The sequence below is a fragment of the Pecten maximus genome, chromosome 5 (assembly GCF_902652985.1).
Source record: "Pecten maximus chromosome 5, xPecMax1.1, whole genome shotgun sequence".
Lineage (NCBI taxonomy): Eukaryota > Metazoa > Mollusca > Bivalvia > Pectinida > Pectinidae > Pecten > Pecten maximus.
Window position 1 is genome coordinate 29,116,171 of NC_047019.1, and position 16,695 is coordinate 29,132,865.

The 16,695-nt window shown below is 36.9% G+C and overlaps 1 protein-coding gene across 2 annotated transcripts in view; it reads left to right on the forward strand.

The window, feature by feature from the left end:
• Window positions 1-8,628: 8,628 nt before the first annotated feature.
• The window catches only part of LOC117327739 (AT-rich interactive domain-containing protein 2-like), a 47,709-nt gene continuing 39,642 nt past the window's right edge, over window positions 8,629-16,695 (forward strand). Inside the window, exons 1-2 of one of the 2 annotated variants that reach the window (XM_033884864.1) lie at window positions 8,629-9,138; window positions 9,236-9,329. In XM_033884864.1, coding sequence (XP_033740755.1) covers window positions 9,047-9,138; window positions 9,236-9,329 — 186 coding nt within the window. In that variant the 5' untranslated portion in view covers window positions 8,629-9,046. The remainder of the gene's footprint in view (window positions 9,139-9,235; window positions 9,330-16,695) is intronic. The other variant, XM_033884865.1, reaches the window with a different exon arrangement.

The following is a 16,695-nucleotide window of genomic DNA, read 5'->3' on the forward strand; positions in this document are numbered from 1 at the left end:
CATAAATAATACTGACATATAAACAATACTAACGTGTAAACAATACTGACGTGTAAACAGTTCTGACGTGTAAACAATACTGACGTGCAAACAATACTGAAGTGTAAACAATACTGAGGTTTAAACAATACTGACATGTAAACAATACTGACGTGTAAACAATACTGACATGTAAACAATACTGACGTGTAAACAGTACTAACGTGTAAACAATAATGACGTGTAAACAATACTGACGTGTAAACAATACTGACGTGTAAACAATACTGACGTGTAAACAGTTCTGACGTGTAAACAATACTGACGTGTAAACAATACTGATGTTTAAACAATACTGATGTGTAAACAATACTGACGTGTAAACAGTACTGACGTGTAAACAATACTGATTTGTAAACAATACTGACGTGTAAACATACTGAGTGTTAAACAATATGAGTGTAAACAATACTGACGTGTAAACAGTAACTGACGTGTAAACATACTGATGTGTAAACAATACTGACGTGTAAACAATACTGATGTAAACATAGATGTGTAAACAATATGACGTGTAAACAATACTGAGTGTAAAAAATACTGACTTAAACAATACTGACGTGTAAACAACTGACGTGTAAACAGTTCTGACGTGCTAACAATACTGACGTGTAAACAATACTGACGTGTAAACAATACTGACGTGTAAACAATACTGACGTGCTAAACAATACTGATGTGTAAACAATACTGATGTGTAAACAATACTGACGTGCAAACAATACTGACGTGTAAACAATACTGACATGTAAACAATACTGACGTGTAAACAGTACTAACGTGTAAACAATAATGACGTGTAAACAATACTGACGTGTAAACAGTTCTGATGTGTAAACAATACTGATGTGTAAACAATACTGATGTGTAAACAATACTGACGTGTAACAATGCTGAAGTGTAAACAATACTGACATGTAAACAATACTGCCGTGTAAACAATACTGACGTGTAAACAATACTGACGTGTAAACAATACTGACGTGTAAACAATACTAACGTGTAAACAATACTGACGTGTAAACAGTACTGACGTGTAAACAATACTGATTTGTAAACAATAATGACGTGCTAACAATACTGACGTGTAAACAATACTGATGTGTAAACAATAAAGACATGTAGACAATACTGACGTGCAAACAATACTGACATGTAAACAGTTCTGACGTGTAAACAATACTGACGTGTAAACAGTACTAATGTGTAAACAATACTGATTTGTAAACAATACTGATGTGTAAACAATAAAGACATGTAGACAGTACTGATGTGTAAACAGTACTAATGTGTAAACAATACTGATTTGTAAACAATGCTGATGTGTAAACAATAATGACGTGTAAATAATACTGACGTGTAAACAATACTGACGTGTAAACAATACTGACATGTAAACAATACTAATGTGTAAATGGGGCCGCGGTGGCCGAATGGTTAAGGTGTCCCGACACTGTATCACTAGCCCTCTACCTCTAGGTTGCGAGTTCGAAACCTACGTGGGGCAGTTCCCAGGTACTGACCGTACGCCGGTGGTTTTTCTCTGGGTACTCCGGCTTTCCTCCACCTCCAAAACCTGGCACGTCCTTAAATGACGCTGGCTGTTAATAGGACGTTAAAACCAAAAAAAAAAAAATGTGTAAACAATACTGATGTGTAAACAATACTGACGTGTAAACAATACTGATTTGTAAACAATACTGACGTGTAAACAATAATGACGTGCTAACAATACTGACGTGTAAACAATACTGATGTGTAAACAGTACTGACGTGTAAACAATAATGACGCTAACAATTCTGATGTGTAAACAATACTGATGTGTAAACAATAAAGACATGTAGACACTACTGATGTGTAAACAATATTGATGTGTAAACAATACTGACGTGTAAACAATATTGAAATATAAACAATACTGACGTACAAACAGTACTGACATGTAAACAATACTGATGTGTAAACAATACTGACGTGTAAACAATAATGACGTGTAAACAATACTGATGTGTAAACAATCCTGACGTAAACAATATTGAAATGTAAACAATACTGATGTGTAAACAATATTGACGTGTAAACAGTACTGACGTGCAAACAGTACTGATGTGTAAACAATCATGACGTGTAAACAATCACGACGTGCAAACAGTACTGACGTGTAAACAGTACTGACGTGTAAACAATACTGGCGTGTGTACTGATGTGTAAACAATAATGATGTGTAAACAATACTGGCGTGTAAACAATAATGTGTAAACAATGATGTTTAAACAATACTGACGTGTAAACAGTACTGATGTGTAAACAATACTGACGTGTTAACAATACTGATTTGTAAACAATACTGATGTGTAAACAATAATGACGTGCTAACAGTACTGACGTGTAAACAATACTGATGTGTAAACAATACTGACATGTAAACAATACCGTGTACTAAGTACTGACGTGTAAACAATACTGACATGTAAACAATACTGAAGTGTAAACAATACTGATGTGTAAACAAACCTGACGTGTAACAATACTGAAGTATAAACAATACTGAAGTGTAAACAATACTAACCTGTAAATAATACTGACATGTAAACAATACTGACGTAAATAATACTGACGTGTAAACAGTTCTGACGTGTAAACAATACTAACGTGTAAACAATACTGACGTGTTAACACTAATGATGTGTAAACAATAATGACGTAAATAATACTGACGTGTAAACAATACTAACGTGTAAACAATACTGACGTGTAAACAATACTAGCGTGTAAACAATACTGACGTGTAAACAGTTCTGACGTGTAAACAATACTGACGTGCAAACAATACTGACGTGTAAACAGTACTAACGTGTAAACAATACTGACGTGTAAACAATACTGACGTGTAAACAATACTGAGGTTTAAACAATACTGACGTGTAAACAATACTGACGTGTAAACAATACTGACATGTAAACAGTACTAACGTGTAAACAATAATGACGTGTAAACAGTTCTGACGTGTAAACAATACTGATGTGTAAACAATGCTGACGTGTAACAATGCTGAAGTGTAAACAATACTGACATGTAAACAATACTGTCGTGTAAACAATACTGAAGTGTAAACAATACTGACGTGTAAACAATACTGCCGTGTAAACAATACTAACGTGTAAACAATACTGACGTGTAAACAGTTCTGACGTGTAAACAGTACTGACGTGTAAACAATACTGATGTGTAAACAATACTGATGTGTAAACAATACTGACGTGTAAACAATACTGATGTGTAAACAATGCTGACGTGTAAACAATACTGATGTGTAAACAATCCTGACGTGTAAACAGTACTGACGTGTAAACAGTACTGCCGTGTAAACAATACTGACGTGTAAATAGTACTGCCGTGAAAACAATACTAATTTGTAAACAATACTAACGTGTAAACAATACTGACGTGTAAACAGTACTGACATGTAAACAATACTGACGTGTAAACAATACTGACGTGTAAACAATACTGACGTGTAAACAGTACTGACATGTAAACAATACTGACGTGTAAACAGTACTGATGTGACCCATGAACACATACAGGGAATATTAGGCGGTGTGTTCAGGAAGGGTAAGCGTCTTGTGTTATTCTATGTTAAGTAATTGTGTGATCTCGAAATAAGAACCGGAGTAATTCATACAGTACAAGAAATCTAAAGTAATTATTAAAATATCGCATCTTCATAAAGGCAGGATACCAGATATTTTGACACTTTTAGTTCACCATCGTGAGATGGTTGGCTGATCAAATCGCCAACCGTCCGAGACGGGTATCTCAAATCATATGTAGGTAACAAGTGGTCCGTAATTGTGCACGTTCAATTTTAGGATTGATCAGAACACAACATGACCCGACAGGCGGTCTTTGCAATTTTGACCGTTGAAGCCTGTTATAGCTACATGTACTACTCATTTTAAAGTTCTTCGTGAATCTTTATCAAACTCCAAATGCAGGTTTCCCTTGGTCCTTAGTTGTGCATGTTGAATATTGAGACTGGTTGCAGTAAAAAAAACAATAATCGAACTCGTGTAAAATGGCGAGTCTGTGGAAAGTGTCGGTTTACGTGACAATGAGTCATTCTATGTAAAGTTGATGGGTTATGTGACAATTAGTCAGTCTGTAAAGTTGCAGGTTACATGACACTTAGTCAGTCTGTAAAGTTAAAGGTTACGTGACGACATATTAGTCAGTCTGTGTAAAGTGGCGGGTTACGTGACAATTAGTCTGTGTAAAGTGACGGGTTACGTGACAATTAGTCAGTAAAGTGACGGGTTACTTGACAATTAGTCAGTCTGTGTAAAGTGGCGGGTTACGTGACAATTAGTCTGTGTAAAGTGGCGGGTTATGTGACAATTAGTCTGTGTAAAGTTGCAGGTTACGTGACAATTAGTCAGTCTGTGTAAAGTGGTGGGTTACGTGACAATTAGTCAGTCTGTGTAAAGTGGTGGGTTACGTGACAATTAGTCAGTCTGTGTAAAGAGGCGGGTTACGTGACAATTAGTCAGTCTGGGTAAAGTGGCGGGTTACGTGACAATTAGTCAGTCTGTGTAAAGTGGTGGGTTACGTGACAATTAGTCAGTCTGTGTAAAGTTGCAGGTTACATAACACTTAGTCAGTCTGTATAAAGTTGCAGGTTACGTGACAATTAGTCAGTCTGGGTAAAGTGGCGGGTTACGTGACAATTAGTCTGTGTAAAGTTGCAGGTTACATGACACTTAGTCAGTCTGTGTAAAGTGACGGGTTACGTGACAATTAGTCAGTCTGTAAAGTGGCGGGTTACGTGACAATTAGTCTGTGTAAAGTGGCGGGTTACGTGACAATTAGTCAGTCTGTGTAAAGTGGCGGGTTACGTGACAATTAGTCAGTCTGTGTAAAGTGACTGGTTACGTGACAATTAGTCTGTGTAAAGTGGCGGGTTACGTGACAATTAGTCAGTCTGTGTAAAGTGACGGGTTACGTGACAATGAGTCAGTCTGTAAAGTGACGGGTTACGTGACAATTAGTCAGTCTGTGTAAAGTGGCGGGTTACGTGACAATTAGTCAGTCTGTGTAAAGTGGCGGGTTACGTGACAATTAGTCTGTGTAAAGTGGCGGGTTATGTGACAATTTGTCAGACTGTAAAGTGGCGGGTTACGTAACAATTAGTCAGTCTGTGTAAAGTGGCGGGTTACGTAACAATTAGTCTGTGTAAAGTGGCGGGTTATGTGACAATTAGTCAGTCTGTAAAGTGACGGGTTACGTGACAATTAGTCAGTCTGTGTAAAGTGGCGGGTTACGTGACAATTAGTCAGTCTGTGTAAAGTTGCAGGTTACATGACAATTAGTCAGTCTGTGTAAAGTGACGGGTTACGTGACAATTAGTCAGTCTGTGTAAAGTGGCGGGTTACGTGACAATTAGTCAGTCTGTGTAAAGTGGCGGGTTACGTGACAATTAGTCAGTCTGTGTAAAGTTGCAGGTTACGTGACACTTAGTCAGTCTGTGTAAAGTGGCGGGTTACGTGACAATTAGTCAGTCTGTGTAAAGTGGCGGGTTACGTGACAATTAGTCAGTCTGTGTAAAGTGACGGGTTACGTGACAATTAGTCAGTCTGTGTAAAGTGGCGGGTTACGTGACAATTAGTCAGTCTGTGTAAAGTGGCGGGTTACGTGACAATTAGTCAGTCTGTGTAAAGTGACGGGTTACGTGACAATTAGTCAGTCTGTGTAAAGTGGCGGGTTACGTGACAATTAGTCTGTGTAAAGTGGCGGGTTACGTGACAATTAGTCAGTCTGTGTAAAGTGGCGGGTTACGTGACAATTAGTCAGTCTGTGTAAAGTGGTGGGTTACGTGACAATTAGTCAGTCTGTGTAAAGTGGTGGGTTACGTGACAATTAGTCAGTCTGTGTAAAGTGGTGGGTTACGTGACAATTAGACAGTCTGTGTAAAGTGACAGGGTACGTGACAATTAGTCTGTGTAAAGTTGCAGGTTACATGACAATTAGTCAGTCTGTTTAAAGTGGCGGGTTATGTGACAATTAGTCTGTGTAAAGTTGCAGGTTACATGACACTTAGTCAGTCTGTGTAAAGTGGCGGGTTACGTGACAATCAGTCAGTCTGTGTAAAGTGACGGGTTACGTGACAATTAGTCAGTCTGTAAAGTTGCAGGTTACATGACAATTAGTCAGTCTGTGTAAAGTGGCGAGTTACGTGACAATTAGTCAGTCTGTGTAAAGTTGCAGGTTACATAACACTTAGTCAGTCTGTGTAAAGTGACGGGTTACGTGACAATTCGACAGTCTGTGTAAAGTTGCAGGTTACATGACAATTAGTGGGCCTATATGTAAAATGGCGGGTTACGTGACAATTAGTCTATGTAAAGTGGCGGGGTACGTGCAAACTAGTGCGTCTTTGTAAAGTGTCGGCTTTCGTAGCGAGTCTGTAAAGTTTCGGGTTTCGTGAAGCGTGTGTAAATTGCAAAAATGACTTAAATGTTCAGAAATATTATTTGAATTTTATTGAAATGGCTCTAAAGGATGGCATGGCCCCAGACTGAATTGGTACTCAGCTATAATTGTCTTTTTTTTCTACAATAAATTGTTGGTTCAAAGTTTGTGTTATTTTCAGGTTGCGATCTTATGCAAGTGCTCCTAATAACTTTAAAAGGTAACTTAAAATGAGAGCCGCAATCCAAAAAGTTTTCTAGATGGTACTCTGAAAAGATTTAGTCTACATGGTCGTGTGTGATACGAACCGAGCAGACGAGAGCTGGGTCTCGACTAGCACGAGGGACCCAAGGTGTACTTAAAGTGTGGCTCTGTCAATGGACACAGTGTGACTGCCTCTCCGTGCATACGTATCGGGGACTTTTCAGCTGAGAATCAATGAAAACCCAGAAAGCCAGGATACTGACGGTGGGCGTTTTCAAGTGTGCGATACAAAAATATACGGCCACGTGGAAAAGTGGATACACCGCTATCGAACCACGTGGATCGAATGTTTAGCTCCTGTGCTGGCAAACAGAAAGTAGGGTTTGTTGTTGTCTCCGAGTTGTAGGCTGAGGTATCGACACGGTTATGCGCGGCCTCGGAGTTAACTGTTGGTCCAATGGTTGGACTTACATCGTCGTTTTGCTGAGGAACAGTTGGCAATATCGGAAGCTGCTGGGCGGACGTCTTGGATGCTGGAGTATGCGAATTTTTATAAAATGGGTTTTTTCTTCATGGTGGGACACATACATTTCATTTTATTACCTATTGTCAGTGTTGTATGAGTTCAACATTTTGCTCTTCCATGCAGTCACCCTGGGACGATTAGATTCCCAAATTAATCGAAGTATGGAGGAGTAGAAGCCGCGAACTTCTCACTGTAAGTACCATTTTCAAATAGACAATTAATTATTGATTATGGAAAGTTAAGACTATTTTAATTCATTGTCCTACATTTTAATCAGAAATGGATAATAGTAGAGTTGGTATTAATGTTATAGCAGAAAACAAAATAGTGCCATATATATATACTTAGTCAATCTGCATATATTCAAATAAAGGTATGCAGAGATTCTACAAGTTTACCTCGAGATTTAGAGTTATGGATTTGTATTTTTTTTTTATTATTATTATTATTTTCTTTTATTGTTATTATGCATATTATGATTTTCCTTTTCGACTCCAGCATCAAAAAACCCAAGGTGATGAATGAGCGATGCTATATAAACCAGGAATAATAAATAAGCTTTTACTGACACAACTATCTATATAACGGCCTACATACATGTAGGGGTCAGCATCTGGACTGTGGATCGCCAAATATAGGGAAGATTGCTTCTATACAACACAACGTTTTCGTGGCCATCATTAACCCAAAACCCCATTTTCTCCATGAAATGACGATCGAAAATTAGCCTTGGACCGCATGTTCACTTTGCCTAAATATCCCGGTTAAACCGGCAATTTGTAATATTCCGCCTTGTCAGTCGATCAATAACTCATTATCGGTATTGTATGATAGATTCGATCAATAATAAATCTGAGTCTTTGTGTGCTACATCCTTTGTTTTCATTCTCGACAATGTACTCCCTCGCACCTGTATCATGTGACGCAGGTACGGCAGTTACACAGGTAAACTGTGGCCACGAGTTATCGTTCCTGGCTACAGAGTGAACAAAGAAGACCGACAAACATCCTTTCGGCGTATATTGCACGCTACAATTTCATCAGTAACTCTTTCTATGACACTGAATTAACACGCTCCATTATTTTGTAATGGCAATGTGCCTTATTTCCTGCAATATCGCTAAATTCATATAGTACTATTTTTCCTATTGTGCGAGTTGAAGGACAACAATGGCGATGCGGCAAGATCAAAAGAAATGTTGCTAAATGATGGCAAATAACCATTCCTATAACTCATTCACCCAAGAAAGTTAAATACTTTTTATTCAGAAATAAATTGGCATTTGCAATATCGATATATATAGTGAAAACGATTCGCTAATTTCATCCAAAACCACGTCATCCGCGTGCTCTCGTTGTGTTCCAGTGGCCGCCATATTGAATAACTATACCGAGGCAATGCTTCATTATGCAGACCCCTCTAGAGAGCAATGCTGGTTAGGCATGATCATTATGTTTTTTGTTACGATTTTCCTTGATTTTATGCACGTATGGTCAACTATGAAGCCTCAAGGTTGAGCTACGGACTGCTATTTAGGGAGTTATACTCCTTAACTATCATCGGGAGTCATTACAAGACCTCGATCTTCGTTCTGAAGATTATTCTGGGTGTATTTTAATGTTGTGTTAGCGGTGTCATTGCAGCCGACTCGGATGTGGATTCCCCAAATTATCGAGGATTTTCCGTTCGTCTGACCACCCTTGTGCTGTGTTTCCGTGTACGCTGTGGTCACAGAACGATTGTTATCGTTTGTTTGGAGCGCATGGGGTTTATTTAGTTTCTGTTTGGTTCGCGTTTGCTGATATTATGGCTGGGATTTTGAACAAAGACCCGTTCACTTACCAGCAAGAACAAAATGACTTTCTGAAGGAACTCAAACAATTCCACTGCAATCGAGGGTACGTATTTTCATCTATTTCCCACAATATTGTCCTTTTTATTTGATATCATTTTGTTAAATGATTCTTACGATGTGTCATTTGTTATATCTTGCAGAACCCCAATAACAAGAATCCCTCGAATAGGTGGAAAAGAAGTCGACCTGTATTTGCTTTACCGACGAGTGATCGGCTTCGGTGGATGGCGAAAGGTAAACTCACCAGTGTGTTTGAATTTACCTCCGTTCTGAGTCGTTTATATATCAATTGCAGCCACGCGCGTCTCTTGTTGTTGTTGTACTATCTGCATGATAATATTCTCGATAGAATTATGTGTGACAGGGTCAGTTTTAGTGGGGTTTACGGATTTCGCTTTTTATCAAAGATGGCTTCCATTGCTTGGAAGGGGAGGGGCTGTTGTTTTCTTCATAAATGGCAGATTTTCATTTCTGTTATATTTTATGTTATTCATTGTTTTGTTGTCATTTTTTACAGTTTGTAGTGATATTGAAGTGATTGTTTGTAATGATTGTGACGCACTTGATAATAATATCAAATGTAAACAGTAAATATAGCTAGATGTTTGACCTGATTTTGAATTTATGCAATTAAATGAATTATTAGAATCTCAAACGTTCATAAAAATGTTCTTGTGCTATTCTCTTTGGTGAAAAAGCAAAATACTGTCACTTCACTATGCTATGTGGAAAAGGACCACATATATATTAAAGTAATGTCCAATCCAAACTAATAAATTTAATGGGAAGTTTCTTAAAACTTAGGCTATATTTTTTGTAAAATAAATCAAACTGATTGGTAGATTTATCAAATGCATCCATGTTCTTAATTTTTGTTGAAATAACTTACTAATTTATTTGACATATGAAATTTTCTATGTTTACTTTACTTGTTTTAAAATATATAAAGGATATTGAATGGTTTTCCGTATAATATTACATAAATTTCACGAGTATGACAGAATATTGATATTTTCACGAGTGCGAAGCACGAGTGTGAAAAATCGAAATATTCTATCATAATGTGAAGTATATGTTATATTAAAATGGGAAACCTTTCAATTTTCTTTTTATTGCATTTTATATACTAACTTCAAAACAAAATTAAAAACATCGAAAAATTAATAGTGTCAAGAAGTGCAGGAATCAGTAACATAATTCATGACATCATCTCTTTGTGACGTTACTCCACGTAACTTGACAGCTCCATTTTGAAAGGACTGATCAACGCAATTTAAGTGTTTTCTAGTGTTAACGGAGAATATGCGTGAATAGCTAACGTCAAGTGAGTATTTTGTCAAAAACTAGTCTTGATTATTTCAGAAATACAGCAAAATAACCAATTGATCCATCTTCACTTTGATTTGAAAAATCGGCAAGTTTCAATGAGGTGAATACAAAGGTTCGCTCTGATTGGTCAAAAACGAAAAATGCATATTTTCACTGCCCATCGTGGCAGTTAAAATATCAGTTTATTAGTTTGCTGAATTTCTATATTTCACTGGCAAAAATGCAATAAAAGCATTTTTCTGTCTGTACACAGTATAGTGACATGGAATATCTCATCTGTTGCAAATCTGTAATCGATTATCATAAGTTGATCATCCATACCATTAATTGATTATCATTTGCAAATCCATATTAAGATTATCATTTACAAATCTGTTTTAAAATTGACGATCAATTTTAATTGGAAAGGCTTTGTGACGTACAGTAAAACTCGGATAAGTCGAAGTCGACGGGACCAAGCAAAATATTCGACTTATCCGATGGTTCGACTTATCCGTGTTTGTATACGGTGACAAAATACCCGACTATCATCGGTTGTATGCAGAACAAGTGCTTGCATAACATAGTCAAAAATAAGCAATAAATAATAACAAAGAAATTAATTAATGGTACATGATAACAATTATTCCTTTATCTAATAAACAATATTGTGTACAGTTATAATTACAGATCAAAACAAAGTTCATGCCTAAAACTCATCTTTGACATAGACACACGATCGATTTACACACGGAAGTCATATAATGACAACATAATATTCTATGAAAACGTTACATACACTATAAGATTATAAATGTATATCTTGTACTCGTATTATTTATGTTAAAATCCATTTACATGTATATTGTTCTACAATTTAAACAATAAACAGTCCGGGAAAATTGATCGACCGTACACGTGCTGATTTTGTATCAAAGGTGAAGGCCGCGGTCAGTGTTTATCGGCTGCATAGCATTGCCACAATCTTTTGAACAGAGTAAAAACATCCCGCATATCATTGTTACTATTGGATCTTCGTATTCAGAATTTAGGCATATATAAATAAATCAATGACATACAGGTATTTTTTCTTTGTATTTTTCGATGGAAGATAATGTAGTTTATCGTTTACTTTTTCCTTATTTTTTTCGGCGGTCATGTGTATCAAAACAGTAAACAGAACACATATTGGTTTGTAGACTAAAACGTGCACATTTTATTCTTAGTTATGTATACCTGAGCGTTTTACTTCACCTGTGCACCTGTATAAACAATGGGATGGTGTGGGACCGACAGCCGGAAACTAACAATAGGCTCTGGTAACACCGTTACGGGTGATCGGTTACACTCGGTCATTGAGACGAGGCCAGCAAATTTTACCTGAGACGGTATGACGCCTCGATGTTCGACACAAAAATGGAAATTTTGGTATAGTTTAGAAGGAAGGGACCACAAAATATATTCGACACAACCGCGGTATTCGATTCAACAGTGTTCAAATCATCCGTGCTTAATTTACTAAGATAAAGAAGGGAAAAAATCGTGACCGAACGAAATGTTCGACTCATCCGATGTATTCGATTCAACCGTGTTCGACACAAGTGAGTTTTACTGTACTGAATTTTTTACTTGTCTAATAAGGTTACATACTTAAGCGGCTTATGAAATTTACTTGTTGTAATCCAAGAACAACCTGATTATTGATTACATATGAAAAAAAATCACAATTGAATACATTAGTTGATGTAAAAAGTAGTGTTGGGAATCGGTTGAAGACAACTTACTAATTATCGATTATGTAATCGGTTGGGACGGTTGCTATTAAATAGTCCAACATAAGTTACAACTTAAATGAATGAAAGTTACAACAGTGAACAGTCATTCTTTCTGTCAACATTCGCTAAAAATGCATAGCAGAAAAACAACTGAGCTATGTTTCAGACTCAATTCAGAGAACCCGGAGCAAAAGTGAAATTGACTTCAATTCGCGGAACACCGATTGTAAAACGAAACTAGTTTCGTGCACTTAGTCTTACCGTTGTTGGCATATGACCGTCTGCACAGTTTGCATATCGCCTTCTTCATATCCAGATTTTCTTTGGTTGGCCCCCCTTCTCTTATTTTATAGAACCCGAAATGGGTCCAAACCCGCGACCGGGCTTTGCTGCCTGGATAGGGATAGATTGGGACAACCGCATCCATTTTATTTTACAGCGGAAGTACCTTCGGAAGGTTACACGTTCGGAACATTTTTGTTACTTTCGTTTTCAATGTACCAAATCTACCACCGATGGACCAAAACCAACTACGTTACAACCGTTTCATAATAAGGAATTCACAATAGTTTTCAATTAAGAAAAACAGTTCTATAACTGTTAATAACGTATTTCTTTTTGGGATATGATGTGTTATATTCACTTGATAATAATAGTACATGTAGTTATGTATGAGTTACCTCCCGTCCTATATAATCGATTGTTAGCATTCATAATCAATAGTCGCTACCAGGACAAGAAACAATCAATTATCGATTATAATCGATAATCGTTCCAACACTAGTAAAAAGGAACAATATTTTTTTTTATTTTAAAAAGCATTTTTTCATGATTATCTGAGATTAATGACATACGGTAAGAACATTGACTACGGTAAGAACATTGACTTCTTAAAATGTAGTTTTTCCAAATGTCCAATTGGTCTGACTATTAATCAATACTATTGTAATAGGAATGAGTAATTAATTTACCCTACCCGTGTCGGGCTTCGAACTAGCAACCTTTCGCTCTCAAGGCAAACGTCCTACCGCCAGGCTAAAGGGAAATTCCTGCTCGTCTGAGCTAGTAATTATATAAGGTGACCTTACACTCTCTACTTTTGCACTACTCCCTCCTTTACAAAGTCTTCACCCCAGAAGACAACCCCAACCCAGGTTCTTTATCTCCAAGGAAGCCTCGAGCTTGAGCTCTCAATCTCCAATAGCTTTTGCTTGGAGTGGTCAATGGCACCAAATCTGTAACAGGAAGAAATAATGAAAAATACCCTACCTGTCAGTGTGCCAGGCTTCAAACTAGCGACCTTTCACTCTCAAACATATCCTACCACTAGCTAGGCTGAAGGGAAATTCCCACTAGTCTGAGCTAGTAATTAAGGTGACCTTAAGCTTATACTCTCTACTTTTACACTAGTATCCTGATACTGAAGTAAATTGAGGATCCTTATCAAGAGTCTTGAAATATCGTTGGAATTTGTTTGGATTAAAATAATTGTATAACCAAGGATATAATATAATTGCGCCAACATAATTATTTGCCAAGTTTGAATTACTATTATACTGATTGTTTGCAGCAAAGTTTGAGATACCAGACAGGGTCTTACCTCAGTGTTTAATGCTGTAATCTATTGTTTGTCAATCTCATTAAAAATTTTGTTTGGACATTTGCACAGAACACAACAAAACTATTAAGTTGCCATGGTAAATAGAGTGGAGGCCTGATTTGTCAAAATTAAGTCATCAAGTAGAGATGAAACGGCACACTGCAGTAAAGTTGAACCGCAGTATTTTTCTTCCAGTTTGGTATGGTATAGTAGGACAAGAAAAACCCCAGGTCAGATAGCCCAGGGCCATTAGATTTGGTTTTGGTTAAATAAATATAATTAATGAATACTTTGCCGATCGGCAAATGCAAAATTTCTCGTAATTTTTACTTATTCCTTAGAGCAATTCAAGATACTACTGAATCACTTTAATTGGACCATGAAGTTTCACATTTGGGCCAGTGACACTTTTTTTTGTATACATAGTCACTTCAAACTACAGTACGTCATGCAATGTGGGTGGTAAGTTTCATCATGCCCTGGCCATGGTATATCCAAAGTGTAATAATTAAGTGAGTTTCTGATTGGCCTACGGTTTGAATGATACCCAATCGCAAGCGGCCTTAAACTGACCCTGTGTTCTGTTGGGGAAGACGGAATCAGACGAAACAGTTTGGAAAGATGGTTCAGCTCCAAACAGTTCTGTCGTGTGTACACATGGAAAAAGCATTGGTTTTAGAGTATTCTAGATATGACATTGTCAGAGAATCACACAGTCGACACATTGTAAGATAATAAATCGGCTGACCACTGTTAGAGAATCACAGTCAACATAACATAAGATAATAAATCGGCTGACCACTGTTAGAGAATCACACAGTCGACACATTGTAAGATAATAAATCTGCTGACCACTGTTAGAGAATCACACAGTCAACACATTGTAAGATAATAAATCGGCTGACCACTATTAGAGAATCACACAGTCGACACATTGTAAGATAATAAATCGGCTGACCACTGTTAGAGAATCACACAGTCGACACATTGTAAGATGATAAATCTGCTGACCACTGTTAGAGAATCACAGATTCACACAGTCAACATAATGTACGATAATAAATCGGCTGACTGGAGTTATAGGCTGCTATATATAGCTACAGCCGAATATGTTTTACAGACATAAACATTTGATTCGGAAACAAAGCATTGGTGCTTGCCCAACTTTAATCTGAAGGGTTCTGGTGTTAATTATACAGTTCTAAAAACTACCTTATGGCTATATATAGCAAGATCATCAGAAAATTCGGACTAGCAAACTTGTGAAACAAAATCGTAACCTCAAGTAACAAGATTTATATATTTTGCTCTATGCTGCTATTGTGTGTTATTCAATACACCTGGAGCATGAAATAAGTTGACAGTGCTCAAAAAGCCTCCATAGTGGATTAGTAGCAATAGTAAAATATTTTCCTGCATACTAAAGGACAGAAGACCCAGTTTACACTGCACTGATCATGAATGCATACCAAACAGTGCTGAAGGTGTAATGATTCACCCCAATAATCTAGCAATTGGCCTGGTAGGTAAAGGATTTTAGGAATGGCAAGTACAACTGCTGTATATATGATAACTGCCATCATCAAAATTGATCAGACCTCTTCATAGTTGGCAGGTTCAGGATTAGCACCTACATGTGGTGTTGTGTAGTTATCAAGAATTTCTTTTGTTAGATGTGCTGTGAATTGGTCAATATTTCAAATTGATTAAAGTCTTGCCATCATATGATTGAATATCGCTTGAAATCAAAAAAGAGTTGATATAACATGTAATCTTATCATAATGTTGAACTTCTCATCAAAATTGCCCAGTTTTTCAGCTAATAAATATATAGTATTTGTCAAACATTTCACTGATGCTAATAGGGCTGTGTATCGCAGCTGGGTGGGTAGCGAATTCGTATCCAGATACATGGGTCACAATATGATACGTATCACGATATATGAGAAACTGATGACCTATATCTGGTATTCCATTCATGTTTTTTGTGGCATTTCCAGAATATTTTGAGTCTTTGTCTACATATTCGTTAACAAAAAAAACATACGCTATGTCTGTTTCCCACAAACCATTCTTGAATTTTGATATGAGTTTAAAAGAACTCCAACAGTCGGCTTTAATTTATAGGCCACAGGAACAGCCTTGTCAGCCATGTTGTTTACTACAAAACGTAAGCTAACATTGGTCAAGGGAGATAACTACAAATTTTCAGGTATTGCGATACAAATTTAAAATCAAGGATAGACAATGCAATGCACCGATGCACCATTCTGCGATTCAAAGCATCGGTGAATCGTTACACCACTAGATGGTATTAAAGCATCCATGAATTACATGGCTACAAAACATCTTTAGTACTTAATTAATCTTTTCTTAGCATTTCAATTTTAGCAGATTTTTGTTTTCAATTAATCTCTTTCAAACTTTTGTGGATTTATATGGTGACATGTTGTGTTGACTTTTACTAAGCGGATACTTGTAATGTATTTGTGGAGTTTACATATTGCACAAAAAGTTAAAGGTGAAAACCTTTAGAACAACCTATTACAGTATTTCATAACTCAATGTATTGTCATCCATTGCACGCCAAACATGCTAAATATGCCACTTCTGGAAGTTCACAACAGGATTTCCCCGCACTTGAATTCACCTGCTCTGCAGAAAGCTAAAGGACATAGAATTGTACCTGGTGCTGATGAGATGAAACCTACCAATAGATGAAATCATACTCATAGGCTTTAAAACACTATAGAATGGCATGATTTGTAAGAGTCAACTAAATTTGGGACCTTTTTTCTCCTTTTTCTAAGCAACTTTCTTCTTTCTAATGCCTCCTTGATCCTGCTTCACATTTGGCCTTTATATTTGTGTCATGAATGGGACAGACCATGCGAAGCATTTTTGGAGTTGGTCTGAC